The sequence below is a fragment of the Eurytemora carolleeae genome, unplaced genomic scaffold, assembly GCF_000591075.1.
Source record: "Eurytemora carolleeae unplaced genomic scaffold, Eaff_2.0 scaffold448, whole genome shotgun sequence".
Lineage (NCBI taxonomy): Eukaryota > Metazoa > Arthropoda > Copepoda > Calanoida > Temoridae > Eurytemora > Eurytemora carolleeae.
The window spans coordinates 18,269-32,111 of NW_019396364.1; the positions used below are offsets into that span (position 1 = coordinate 18,269).

General features: G+C 32.3%; 1 protein-coding gene across 3 annotated transcripts in view; it reads right to left on the minus strand.

Annotated features, from left to right (window-relative positions):
- LOC111701756 (uncharacterized) overlaps nucleotides 1–13,843 on the minus strand; it is a 29,435-nt gene that overhangs the window by 12,064 nt on the left and 3,528 nt on the right. For all 3 annotated transcript variants that reach the window (XM_023473165.1, XM_023473164.1, XM_023473166.1), the window contains 18 exons: nucleotides 13,019–13,049; nucleotides 12,612–12,684; nucleotides 12,322–12,417; nucleotides 11,207–11,245; nucleotides 10,499–10,575; nucleotides 10,187–10,199; nucleotides 9,740–9,808; nucleotides 8,990–9,118; nucleotides 8,504–8,674; nucleotides 7,167–7,333; nucleotides 6,047–6,145; nucleotides 4,557–4,605; nucleotides 3,613–3,679; nucleotides 3,219–3,255; nucleotides 3,079–3,142; nucleotides 2,149–2,235; nucleotides 1,456–1,542; nucleotides 99–310 (listed from right to left, as the gene is read on the minus strand). In XM_023473165.1, coding sequence (XP_023328933.1) covers nucleotides 99–310; nucleotides 1,456–1,542; nucleotides 2,149–2,235; nucleotides 3,079–3,142; nucleotides 3,219–3,255; nucleotides 3,613–3,679; nucleotides 4,557–4,605; nucleotides 6,047–6,145; nucleotides 7,167–7,333; nucleotides 8,504–8,674; nucleotides 8,990–9,118; nucleotides 9,740–9,808; nucleotides 10,187–10,199; nucleotides 10,499–10,575; nucleotides 11,207–11,245; nucleotides 12,322–12,417; nucleotides 12,612–12,683 — 1,535 coding nt within the window. In that variant the 5' untranslated portion in view covers nucleotide 12,684; nucleotides 13,019–13,049. The remainder of the gene's footprint in view (nucleotides 1–98; nucleotides 311–1,455; nucleotides 1,543–2,148; nucleotides 2,236–3,078; nucleotides 3,143–3,218; nucleotides 3,256–3,612; nucleotides 3,680–4,556; nucleotides 4,606–6,046; nucleotides 6,146–7,166; nucleotides 7,334–8,503; nucleotides 8,675–8,989; nucleotides 9,119–9,739; nucleotides 9,809–10,186; nucleotides 10,200–10,498; nucleotides 10,576–11,206; nucleotides 11,246–12,321; nucleotides 12,418–12,611; nucleotides 12,685–13,018; nucleotides 13,050–13,843) is intronic.

Here is a 13,843-nt window from a genome sequence, read left to right on the forward strand (position 1 = left end):
TTTAAGACCTTTGCTTACTTCATAAAAATTCATCAAACTTGGCAGCACAATGACACATGCTTTCTAATAAAAGGAATAATCCGCATCAAAAAAGATACCTTGAAGCACATTCTCTTGTTTCTACAAAAACAATAATTCTAGAATCCTCTGAGCACATGTCAATCAGGTTTTCAAGGTTCTCAAGGTTCTCACTGAGTTCCTCCTCCTCCATATATTTCTCTACAGGGAAGTGAGGACTAAGCTTGTTTCTTATCTCTGGTTGAGTGAGAATATCTGATGCAAATTTCAGACCCATGCTCAGGGTTATCTCCTAACAATGATACAGTGAGACCCAAAAACTGAGAAGGTTTTGTGTAATTAATGTTGTTTTTTTGCAACTAGGTTTAGCTAGTAAATAAACTTATTAAAGGGAGTGTTCGCGAAAAATGAAAGGGAGTATAGGCTTGCGGCAAAAAATAATCGCTTTTGATTGCTCCAAATCTTACTTCTATTTGTTGCGTCTATGAGGAGAAAATTGTTAAAAACGACTGAAAAACGTATTGTCCATACAAATTAAGAAAGTTGCAAAATACGACTTGGATTGTAAAAAAAATAAATCTTATTTCAAACAATTCATCCAGTCATTCTACAGTCGTCGATTATTTTTTGACCCATTCGTACAAAGTTGATATTTCATAATACTTTTTATTTGGTATGCACTTAAAACGCCAAAATAGTTGGCCGCCAGGTGTCTTTGCTCTCGCTGCTTTGAATGATTACACATGGCAGAGACACCTAGCGGAAAAAAACGTAGTTTTAAGTGCATTGTATATAAAACAAATAACTCATTAATAATTATAAATGATAAATAATAAATAATTTGTTTGATATTAAATTGATTTTTTTGTCCTAGTCGTATATTGCAACTTTCTGAATTTGTATGAACATTACATTCTTTTTGAATGGTTCATCAAGATTTAGCATAAAAAAAGCAAAAAAAAATAAGACAAAAAATTTGTAAATTCTTCTTCATTAAAAAAATTAGGTAAATTTTAAAGAAATAACCGGGATCAGAATCCACATCAAAATTAAATGGATCCTAGGCACTACACAGAGTCATTCATTTGTGCTAACTGCTGTTATCTAAACCGAAGAACACAAGATATTTTTTGCAATTCATAACACATTTAAAAGTGAATACGTCAAAAAATCCATTTTGATCTAAAGGATGAGACTTCAGAGACGAATTTAACTAAGAAACATTTTTCATACATTCATGGTCCACAGCAGCTCCTGCAGCTGTACAATAGTTTCTTGAATTTCCAAATTATTAAGTATTCCCAGTGAAAAAAAAAAGATTGAAGGCAGTAGACCTAGTTTTGATGTCGTACCCTATAGCTTTTTTATTTTATTTTATTTGAAAAGGTCATCATTTACATCTCATCCTTAGGTAACCATGCTCAGAGATGTATATACCTGGGTTTCAAGCAGTATCTCCAGTAGTTTGCATAATTCGTTTCTTTTTGGATAATCCTTCAGTTCCTTGAGGGCGTTAATTCCTCCCTGGTCCATTATTCCAATTAAAGAAACTAAGTTTTTAAAGGGAGCTTTACAACCTCTTCTCTTTTCACAAGTTTAGCTTTTAATTAATGCTTTAAAAGTCGCCATTTTTAATTGTTCTCAATTTTCCGCGAATTTCTTTTTAACTTGTTGTTAATTAATGTCGACATGTTTTAATTAATGCTTTAAAAGTTTTTAAATTGTTCTCAATTTTCCGCGAATTTATTTTTTAAATTGTTGCATTTACAAAAATAATTAATGTCGACATTTTTTAATTCTGATAGTCCATAAACCTTCCCTAGATGAGTTCATTTGTTTTGACGTTCATTAGATTAAAAAACCCGACGGAATGACAAGCCAAATCTATTTAGAGAAGGAGTTTTTAGGGCACTCGGATTCAAATATAAAAAAGGTCGAATGAATGCCATATTCTTGGTATCCTCTACAGTTTAAATTTTACACCTGAAAGAATGAGAAAATGAAGTTTTCAGGCTAGGGGATTTCCTTGAAATAAGAGGAAACATTCCCCCCCCCGGAAGTCCATAATTGTGTACAATTGAATAAATTAAATAATAAATTAAACTTATATTTTTACCAATGAATAATTTCCTTGATTTGTGAATATTTATCTATATTCGTATCAATATTAAACAGCTGATTATCCTTCTGGTGTTCAGATAAACTGGAATTTATCATCTAAATAAATTCTTAAATAATTTATAGTACAGGGTGTCCCACGAAACATGACAGATCGTCTTAGATCTGAGAAATAATATGCGGCATTCATTTGTCAGCCTATATGATTCGTGACACATATACTCCAAAACTCCCCTAGTCCTGGCATTTTCAAGATGTGGTCTGCCTTTTTTGTGCTTTTAATATTACCAAAGATATTAAGAATCTTGTTTAGATTTCAATTTATTTAATAAAATCTGAAATGTCGAATTCTGAACAAAACTCTTCAGCCCTCAAGTAATTTTGAAAGCACAAAAATGGCAGACCATATTTTGGACATGTTTTGTGTTTTTAAATTTGAGAGTTTTGCTTCTAATATAATTTTGATAAATAAATGCCAAAAATGTATTAATAGTTAAAAGACGAAATTCAAGTCGTCTCTCAACAGTCATGTTTCGTGGGACCAAGTACCTGAAAAAATTCAATTCTCAATAAAACTTGAAAGGACTGTAAACGATGTTTTGAATGAATCTCCATTTGTTGAGTGGCATGTCCGATTTACAACAGTTCCCTTTAAACCTTTGCTTAATCAGGAGGCATGGTAAACTACAGGATTTTAACACTTGTAAACCTAGTTAAAAACTACAAAGAACAAACACTTTTGAGCGACAGGGTGTCCCACGAAACTCGACAGTTGGTGAATAGTTTCGTGGGACACCTTCTATATAAACTCTTCTGCAGCAGGAGAATTTAATTTAATTTGTTTAATTTATTGTAATATTTATCAAAATCAATGCTGCAAACAGATCATGAAATAATTATTAAAAAAAAAAAGTGAAAATAAATTCAGCAAACTTGTTTTACCTTTATGATAGTGTTACAGGATGCTATGATGTCCTTCATGAATTCTCGCTGTTTTTGTGTAAACCTATATAGTTCATCATTTTATTATAATCAAGCTCTTGAAAATTGTTGTTATGTCTATTTTTATTGTAAATATTTACCTGTAAACAAAGTATTCTGGGGATGTTGCAACAGTTCCTAAAGATAAAATTACTTAATTTACATTGAATGCCCCACAATTCTTATCATTAAATGGACTGTAAAGGAAAAATGAAAGTATACTGGTCACGTGATACATACGTAGTCACGTGACTACGATACTGCAATGCCATTTTTGATATATATACATTTTTGTATAATTTTAACACAATTTTATATCAATTTCTCGAGACAGGAACATCAGATAGATGCCTTACATGTATCGTTTAACGCCTGAGATTTAGAGAATTTAGAAAGTAACTCCTTTTGTTACTTTTTATTGTCACATAGAAATACGTCTTAAACTTAGTCGTCGATTCACAAATGTTGAAATTTTAGTTTAATGTTGTTAGTTACCAATATTAGGATAGTAGACCGCTGGGGTTTTAAAGTCCGCTTTCAGCTTCTCTAGACTAGTTCTAGCCTGAAAAAAGTTTTTAAATCAAAGTATCTATATAACTACTTAAGTCCAATTTCACACTTTGCCTGCCCCCCCCCCTCCTTTACGTCCGACTGTGCATCCTGGATAGGAAATGTTCAGTGCACATCTTCAAACATTGCACATACTTCTGTCGGATTCGTTAAGACAGCTGCGACTTCCTCACCAAGCTAGCCTAGGAAATCACAACTAAAATGTTTAACGAATCGGATATTCATGTTTACTTTATAACCAGTGTTAGATACAACAAGGCGGCTAGGAATAACCAAGGCGGGATGCGTTCGGTTAATTTGAATTCCACCGCGTGTTGGTTTTACAATTCAGCTATCTTTAAACTTACGGAAATGTCTTTTTACTTTTTTTCTTTTGAACGCATTTGCCGACAAAAATTATAAAATTAGGTCACAGCTTATAACAATACTAAACTGCAAAAAGAATAAGATCACTTAATAAACAGCTTTCCTTTGTTAACATGTATCAGGTGTCTGTGCTGTGATTTTTACTATTATAAGCTTGTTATAAATCGGTAGTTAATCGTTTGGATCGTTTAAAACAAATCAATAAAACTTTTAAGATTTGTAAACTGTATTATGTTATAGTTTGCCTTTATTAAACTTTGCAATATCTTAAAAAAAACGATTCCAAAAAATCCTAAGAACACGTTTTTTTTGTGTCGTTTTTGGGTCGTATTAACATAAATCTTGTGTCAGGGTCAAATTTGACAAAATGTAAGATAGCAATTGTTAAGAATAAAAAATTTAGAAAACATTTGTTCTTATTACACTGTCACATTCGTCATATTTAAACCCAGACAGAAAATATTGGCAAAAACAAAAACTGACATGGTAAAATCTAAATTTACCTTTAAAATGGTGTCACCATCGATAGGAGAGGCTGTTAGCCCAAGAATTCTAAAAATATTTTTAGTGATCGCAATCGAATTAAATTTTTAAATTTTTGCAGGATTGATTTTTTAAGATTTAGGAAATCAATTTTTCGCGGACTTTTTGTGTCCCAAAAAACATGGGAATTCAGTGACGAATTCGATATAGTCTTTGTTATGAATTAGCAATGTAATACCTAATTTCAGAAGCCATTTTTATGTCTTCTAGAGTTTATTTTATGAAAATGGTAAAAGATGCGTAAGATGTGTGTATAATTGATGTCTCCACAAGATGAACAGTGAAGACGGACAAGTTTACTAAGTTTGTATACTGCAACTTTCGTGTTCTACTAAGTACAACAAGTATGCAGTCAAAATATAAACAAACAAAATGTGAACATAGCAGACGAAACTCTTACAGATTACTGCTTTTTCAGTAGGTATCACTATAAAAAAGTATGATTTGCGACGCCTGGTGCAAAAGTGTAACTTTGCAACTCTTCTGTATGGTGTTTTTTTTATATTTTTTGAAAATTTGTATTTTTGGTACTTCGATGGCCCACAAAAAAAAATCCACGAACCTTTTTTTCTTTCAAAATCAAAAGTTCAGAAAAACAAAAATGTGTAAATAAATTGTTTCTATCGAAATCTAAAATTTTAAAAAGATTGAACCACAGAATCTAGGAAAATTTGCAAAATTGTAATTAGAAAATTCGCAATTTTCAATTCTGGTATAATTTTACGGAAAAATTGTTTTTCAATGGTTCTTAAGGTTTCAACTGAACAGCGTATATTTAATACTTTAGAATATACTAAGAAAGGAAGTAGAGAATTTAAATAACTTTTCCTTAAAAATTAGCCAAGAACTGAAAATTGCGAATTTTCTTTTACAATTTTACCAATTATCTGTGATTCCGTGATTCAATCTTAATAAAATTTTAGATTTAGAGAGAAATAATATGAATGCACATTTTTGCTTTTCTGAACTTTTGATTTTGAGCGAAAAAAAGAGTCGCGGATTTTCTTTTCGGCCATTGCAGTACCAAAAAAAAAAATTTTTTAAAAATATTGAAAAAACACCATACAGGAGAGTTGAACAAAAAAGGTACAACTTTGTACCAGCACCGCAAATCACACTTTTTTTTTGACTCACCCTGTACTAAATCAAAGAATTATTTAAAAAGAAGATATCGAATTCGTCACTGAATTCCCATGTTTATTGGGACACCCTGTATCTCTTACAAACTTCAATAGAATTTTATAAAATTTGAAACAGTAAAGCATAAATATTTTTCAATTCTTTCTGAACAGAAGAAAATTTAGCGTTTTGAAAAATGACACTTAAATATTGTTAAGCCTAAACTACAAATCCTGTTAAAAAATCTAGTGTTGTGTAAAACAACGTTAATCCCGTTTTTTTACTCACCTGCACTTTTTATTAGTTGCAGTGACCTTTATCTGGACTTTACCTTGGTTTTGCATTTGTCGGCATAAGGTTGAGTTCGTCTAGTATTTTCTTGTAAACATGAGCTCCAGTACAATGGTGGGCTTCGTCAAACACTACACAACTATACAAGAAAACAACTATTAAAGAAAACAACTAAAGAAGAAGACAAATGTTAAATAAAACAATTATAAAAGAAAACATCTGAAGAAGATAACAACTGATGAAGAGAACAACTGAAGAAGAAAACAACTGAAGAAGAAAACAACTGAAGAAGAAAACAAATGAAGAAGAAAACAACTGAAGAAGAAAACAACTGAAGAAGAAAACATCTGAAGAAGAAAACAAATGAAGAAGAAAACAAATGAAGAAGAAAACAAATGAAGAAGAAAACAAATGAAGAAGAAAACAACTGAAGAAGAAAACAACTGAAGAAGATAACAACTGAAGAAGAAAACAACTGAAGAAGAAAACAACTAAAGAAGAAAACAAATTAAGAAGAAAACAACTGAAGAAGAAAACAACTGAAGAAGAAACGAACTGTAACGAGTAAGTACTTTTATTTCAAGTCAGGAAGAACTACAGTTACATTCACCAACCTGCTATTAACAATAATTTTTTTTCTTCTTGTGTGTCAATATTTTCGGAGAAAATGTGTGAAGAAAACCTAAACAGGTGTTGACTGAAAAATGTCAAAACAAAGGCTTATTTGAATGGAAGGGCCCAATAAACATGGGAATTAACATACTTAAAAACAGTAAATGCTACATACAGCGTTACCCACAAAGATTTCAAAGACGATTGTACGAAATTTACACTGTCTGTTTCTTTATATTCATAATTCCCTGCCATTGTAAACAGGTTTTGCTCTTTGTCAAAGCATTAAATAAACCCTTAAAAGACTTTATTTAAAGCAGAAGATTTAATTCAACCTAGAAAGTTTCCAGTCGTGTTTACAGTCTCATCCTTTGTGGGTAACCCAGTATATCCCTTAGTCTGGGATTTTAAAAATGTGGTCTTCCTGTTTTCTTCAAAAAGACTAAGATATTAATTTTTTGTCCGCGCTTCATTTACGAAGTATCACACAAAGTTTGAAATAAAAGAACTTTGATGAAAAAGTATCTTTAAAAAAAAATTTAGAATACCTAAACATTTTGAAGAATATTCTATCATTCTCGTAGAGAGCCCAGAACATTCCAGCAGTACACACCAGTACATCGTAGGAATCATTGTGTAATCCGTTTAACATCTTGGTCGTCTTATTCTCCCCTTCTATACCAACCACACGCAATCCAGTCTCTTTAGCTATCACCTGTACAGTGTAGAATTGTTTGCATACTGTTGTCTTCGTTATTTCTTTAAATTAATAAATGTCGCTCAGGATCAGGGGTGTATTCAAGAATCTGTACAGGGGGTGGGGCTTAATTTTTTTACTTTACAGGGGGAGGGGCTCAGCACCCGTTGGGGCGTTAAAACCCCATGAAATCAATAGATTTCTATATTCCAGGGGGGCTTAGCCCCCATAACCCCCCACCCTGAAAACGCCTCTGCTTAGGATCATTCATTTCAATATTCAGAGCACATTTTAAAAGTAAATTTCTTACAAAGAAATTGAGTCTTTGCCACAAACATAAGTTTTTGTAGCCATATGTCCTTGCATTCTGATAATGTTAACGTTTGATATTTCAAACTTTGAATATTTAATCTAACAGGGTTCTTAGTTTGAAATATCTAATGTCCACGATATAGGGTTCCAGAGATATGGGGAATTGAAAATCAGAGTTTGTGACAAAGACTCAATTCCTTTAAAAATCTCGAGAGAATTTCATGACAAAAGAAATAAATACTACAATCATTCCACTGCTTTAAGATAAGCCCTGTATGTTTTAATTCCCCACGTCCCAACTCTATCTTATCGTTCAGGATTCACAATAAAATTCTCATAGAAAACTGAAAAAATAATGGACTTTTTTTAAACTCATTAATTCCGCGATTTTTTACAAAATATCTAATCCTAATATCTTAATGCATTTTGTAACTTTACCTGCAACTGGAAGTTAAATCCCCCCTTGCACAATGAATCCTGATAAATCCCGATCCCATATTATTTAAAGGTGCAACTAGATTATCCTTCCCAAGTTCCCATCTTCTCCCCTTCAGCCTTCTATTCCTTACATATTCTCCCCCTCACCCATCCATCCCCCCATTCTCCCCCCTCAGCCCTCCAACCCTTAAATCTGTTCCTCCTCTCAGCTTGCCATTCCTTCAACCTTCCATCTTGAACATTTTTTAAAAAAAGTATTTGGGAAGAAGATTAAACAAAGTATAATGATATGGACTGTAATTGAAGTTCTATAATAGTAAGAATTTATTAAAATCTTTATTGACCCCCCGCCCCCCAATATAGCATAAAGTTGTTGATGCTCCTGATTTTATTTTATGAGAAAATTTGTTTTGAAAGATTTAATCTATATATTTGTACCTTAGCTTGTTGATAAACTAGTGGAATCCTGTCAACTATGAAGAGTCCCATCCTCTCAGGGTTAAGCAACATCATTCGTTTCAAGATTAGGCAGGCTATCAAGGTCTTCCCTGACCCTGTAGAGAGGACTGCCACCAGGTCCCTCTGCAGTCCCTCCAGGTAGCACTTGATCTAAACACAGTTGGAAACTTATAAAAACACTTCTGCTTAAACCAGATCCCTCTACGGTTCCCGCTAGGTAGCATTTAATCTTAACACAATTGAAAACTTATAAATACGGTACTATTTAAACCAGGTCCCTCTGCAGTCCCTCCAGGGAGCCCTTATTCTAAACAGTAAACATAGTTTAAAACTAATAAATGCGGTTCTTTTTCAACCAGGTTCATTAACGTAGCCTGTTCAGGTAGCACTGTTTTTTGAAAGATATGAATTTAATTTAAAATCCTGAAATGGTTTTTAAAAGCTCAGTAATTCACATTTCTCTACCTGATAATCGTGAGGAGATTTTTGTATAAGAAGATGGTTCCAGTTAAAGTCCTCTATCTGTCTGGGAAACCTGAGGTCTGGAAGTGTAGGGCACTTGTATTCAACTTCGTTAATAACACTGTTCTCCGTCTAGAAGATTTATTTGTTTAATCAAACATTAATTTAGTCTAAAACTAAAATAGTTTTATATTAATGTACTACTACACTGGTGTACTACTGTTCTACTGTACTACACTGATGTTCTACTGTACTACACTGATGTACTACTGAACTACTGAACTACTGAACGACTGTACGACTGTACGACTGAACGACTGAACGACTGAACGACTGAACGACTGTACGACTGTACGACTGTACGACTGTACGACTGTACGACTGTACGACTGTACGACTGTACGACTGTACGACTGTACGACTGAACTACTGAACTACTGAACTACTGAACTACTGAACTACTGAACTACTGTACTACTGTACTACTGTACTACTGTACTTCTGTACTACTGTACTACTGTACTACTGTACTACTGTACTACTGTACTACTGTACTACTGTACTACTGTACTTCTGTACTACTGTACTACTGTACTTCTGTACTTCTGTACTTCTGTACTTCTGTACTTCTGTACTTCTGTACTTCTGTACTTCTGTACTTCTGTACAACTGTACTACTAAAAAGTGTACTCCTGCTGTACTAATGTACTCCAGTACCAACTCTGATATAATCTCCGGTACTTCTGTAATAACCTGGAAAAAATCATGTTCCCCTCGTCTCTGTATAGATGAATATCTTTCTGTTGTCACCTCTGCATGCCACTGTATCAAACAGATAAATTATCAAATCAGAAAACACAAGATTTTTTAAATCAAAATAATTAATGCATGTTTCAATTACTTGAGACTTCAAAGTTTTATTTATTACAAATAAATACTTTGCAACATTTCAGTAAGAGAGCGTAAACACATTTTCCGGTTTAATTTAGTCGATGAACAATTATATCAATGTCTATTACTTGTCTTGGGGTTGAATTTTATCTAAACAAAGTTCCCTTGAAACTGTTGGTTCAATTGCACAATTAAAAATGTCAAATTCAAAAGATTTTATTCACACAAAGTCATGACTATTGAAATTCAATAATTTTCTTCTGCTCTGTTTTTTTTGTTTTGAAAAATTTTGATGATTTTCTTCTTTACCTGGTCTTTCTTCCTAAAGTAAATAAAAATATATTTTAGTTGTTTTCTAGTCTAATCTGTGTAAAGTTAAGCATAAAATCGATTTTAATGGTTTCTTCAATTTCTTATTCGTAATTTAGAGTGATCCTCCATATTAAGAGAGGCATGTCCGATTTACGACAGTACCCATGAAACCTAAATCTGAAAATGAAAAAAAAACGTCGTTTTTCTGGCTTGTTTGTTAACCATGTATGGCAATCTTCATAATCGTTGGACATAATTTAAAATTTTCAGAATGTGAGTCAAGGAAAACAAAAATATATATTTAAATTCCTAAGTTGTATTCCGAGAACCATCACTTTTTCTGTACCAAATGCAACAAGCGTAGTTCCACCAGGTCCAAATTTAGTCTAAATCAAAACAATAAAATAACATAAAATGTTCACACTAGACTGTTCACTTCAACGGTTTCAAAATACACATACTACCCCAATCTTTAAAATTATAAGCCTATTTTACCGCTAAATTGCTTGCTGTTTGCGATAAAATTGGCTTTCGGAGATATCGTGAATTTTTTAAGTATCGAGAAAATCCGCAAAATGCTATTAAGCCTCAGTTTTCTGAGAAAACACTGTAAATGTACACATTGTACAGTGTACACTAGAAAGAGTTTTGGAATTTCTGGGGCTCAGAAACACCTTTGTGTCGAAGGATGTGATCCTAATTTTTTAAAAAAAATAGGGTATTTATGTGTAGTTTGACTTACAAGACATTGCACTTTTTGAAGTTTAATGTGACAATCTTAAAACTTGGTAAGTAAGGTTCTCAAAAAACAATTGTTCACAAAAATTTCTAAAAGACGATTCAAACTTTATTAAAAGAGTTTCGTGCAATGAATTTTTGTAAGCACTGGAAAAATCTGATTAAGAGAAGTTAACATACTTTTTTCATCAAACAGACATTGTAGACAGATATTGATAATAAGATAAATAAGATAAATAAGATGCATATAAGAATGCTAGCAAAAATTTGAAATCTGACCTCCTTTCCTAAGTCCCAATTGCAGTGCTTGCAATTGACCTGAAACAGATAAGCCTTGAATAATAATTGCAAATTATGCTGAACATAAACCAACTTTATTTTATATACAGACCGCGTCAATGGGTTTAAATTACGATTTTGGGGACAAATCAGAAAATTTAAGAAGAAAGAATCGTTTTGAAAAATTTTATAAGGTTAATAGAAAATTTATTTTACAGATAATGCTAAATTTTTCGAGTATTATGTGCGTATTTTGGGGTTAAAGATTGGAGATAATCTAATATGATATGGGACGCTCTGTATATATATATCAGTGAAAACGCAACAATCTTCCTATATAATACTTTATTCATAAACACAGTGTTTCATGCTTATTATGCAATAATCAGTATACATATATAATATATATATATATATAATTCTGGAGTGCTCGGGGTTGTCCGTGAAATAAGAAAAAAAATCGGAAAAAAATCAATTTTTCAAAGAAAAAAATTGCTTTTCTTTAGCATGTACCACTCGGTTACTCATTGGTTCCCTCAAATATACATACATCACCAACTCGGGCTGAGGTCCTCCATTAAGAGTTTTAAAAGGGACATATATTTGTAAACACTACCCCTGGGAATCATGGCTGAGAATATGGATCCATTTTATCCGCAACATTTTAGCTCCATGGATCCGATTCCGCACAAAAGAAAAGTATTCTAAGCGGTACCACTGCTGAGAATGGGAATACAAATGCATGATACGTTGAAAATAAAGACCTGAGTTTTTAACTGTCTGGATCTATGCAAGGGTCGGATCCGGATCCAGAAATAATTTAAATAAACCAAAATAATGTGCAGGGTTCCTTTAACTTGCACTTTGCTTAATCAAATTACAAATGCATCATTTTATAAGGCTTAATTTTGCTTAATTTCTAAGCCTTAATCGGAAAACCCTGTGACTTTTGCACAATTTTTGTCTTCATTCGTCGAAGTCGACGACCCTGTGTTTACTAAAAACTTAAAAGTTATAACATTCAAATTCGATCGTTAGGACTTATTTGCATTTTTATTAAACGAGTATATTTTGCAAAAAGCATCATTTCAATGCATGAAGTTTTATCTACTTACATCTTTCCTCTTCTTCTTGGGATCTAAATCTCCAATCTTTAGACTTCGTTCTACAACCAGATCCCGGCATTCAGGAGCAAGGGTGAAGGTAACATCCTATTTTACAAATTAAGATTTAAAATGTCCCAAAGTCAACAGTTTTCTAAGAAATCAAGCCTTGATCTCTATCTTTGGCAGATTGATTAAATTCCTCTACAATATTCCTCCTTCCCCCTTACTACTTACTACATAGGAAGCAACTCTACTATAATCCCTCATTAAATCCTAAAAACGCACTGGCAAATTCTTACCTTAACTCCCTTAATGAGGAAGACGACCTCCTCCAGCTCTGCCAACTGGACCTTGCACCCTGAGCAATCCATCCTAATCATGGTGAATTTAGTACAAGCTCTAATAATATATAGATAAATCTATAAAAATAATTTTCAAATTAAACAGTTTCAAGGGTCAATCAAGTTTCAGGATCAAAATTATCAACAAAAAGGAACCAACTTCGGAAATTTTGCTTTGTAAAAGAAAATATTATAAAAAATTTTAAAAATATGACTTATTCTATATTTTCACAGGACAGAAAATGGATCTAAAACGCTGCTTATCATTATTCAATTCAATAAAAAAACGAAAACTATTCTTATATCTGGGTTATCTGTATTGCAATAAATAAAATAGGAAAAATAAAATAGAGAAAAGTACATACCCCTGCCTGAATCTTTTAGACCTGGGACCACCTAAAATCATTTTTAAATTAAGTGATATTCTAAATAAAAATTTTTAAATAAAAACACTGCTGAATTTAAACAAAACAAAAAATATGTTGTAACCCAAAATTTGCCGACAAAAATAGACAGAACTGCGAAATTTTCATGTTGAGAATTAAAATATTTTCGAAAATTCTCAAACTTTAGTAATTTAAAGCACAGTTTTGTTTTATAAATAGAAAGCAAGCAGGCCTAGTTATTTTATATGATACTAGCTGAAGTGCCTGGCGTTGCCAGTGGAATTTTAAAAAAATCGGATTTAAAAAGAAAAAACTCTTGAAAAATTCTTATGTTAACTCCAGTGTACCCATGGGTTTCCTCAAAAAAAAATTCAGCCTATTAGGTCCAGTCGCTTGGCCAGTTGTAGCTAACATGTGTATAAATATACTATCCTTCTTATATAATAAAACAAGACATTCGTTTATATGCTACAGCCGGCAAAACAGCTGGACCGATTGCGCTGAAATTTTTTGTGGACACTCATGGGTGGCCGGGAATGTTATAGGCTAAAAAATATTCGACATTTTTTATCAATATTTTTTCCACGGGCAATAATATATACTAGCTGAAATATGAGCGAAGAGCTAGAGTTTTTAAACTTCGTATTTTATTCAAAAAGAATTTTACTTATATTTTTTAACAAATTGAGTATTTTTTATTTTCATATAATATACAAATTAGCAATTGATGCATGTTTAAAATGCAGATAGTCATTTTTTAAAACATTCTTGTTTTCTGTCTACCCCTGTTCACTTTATTTAACT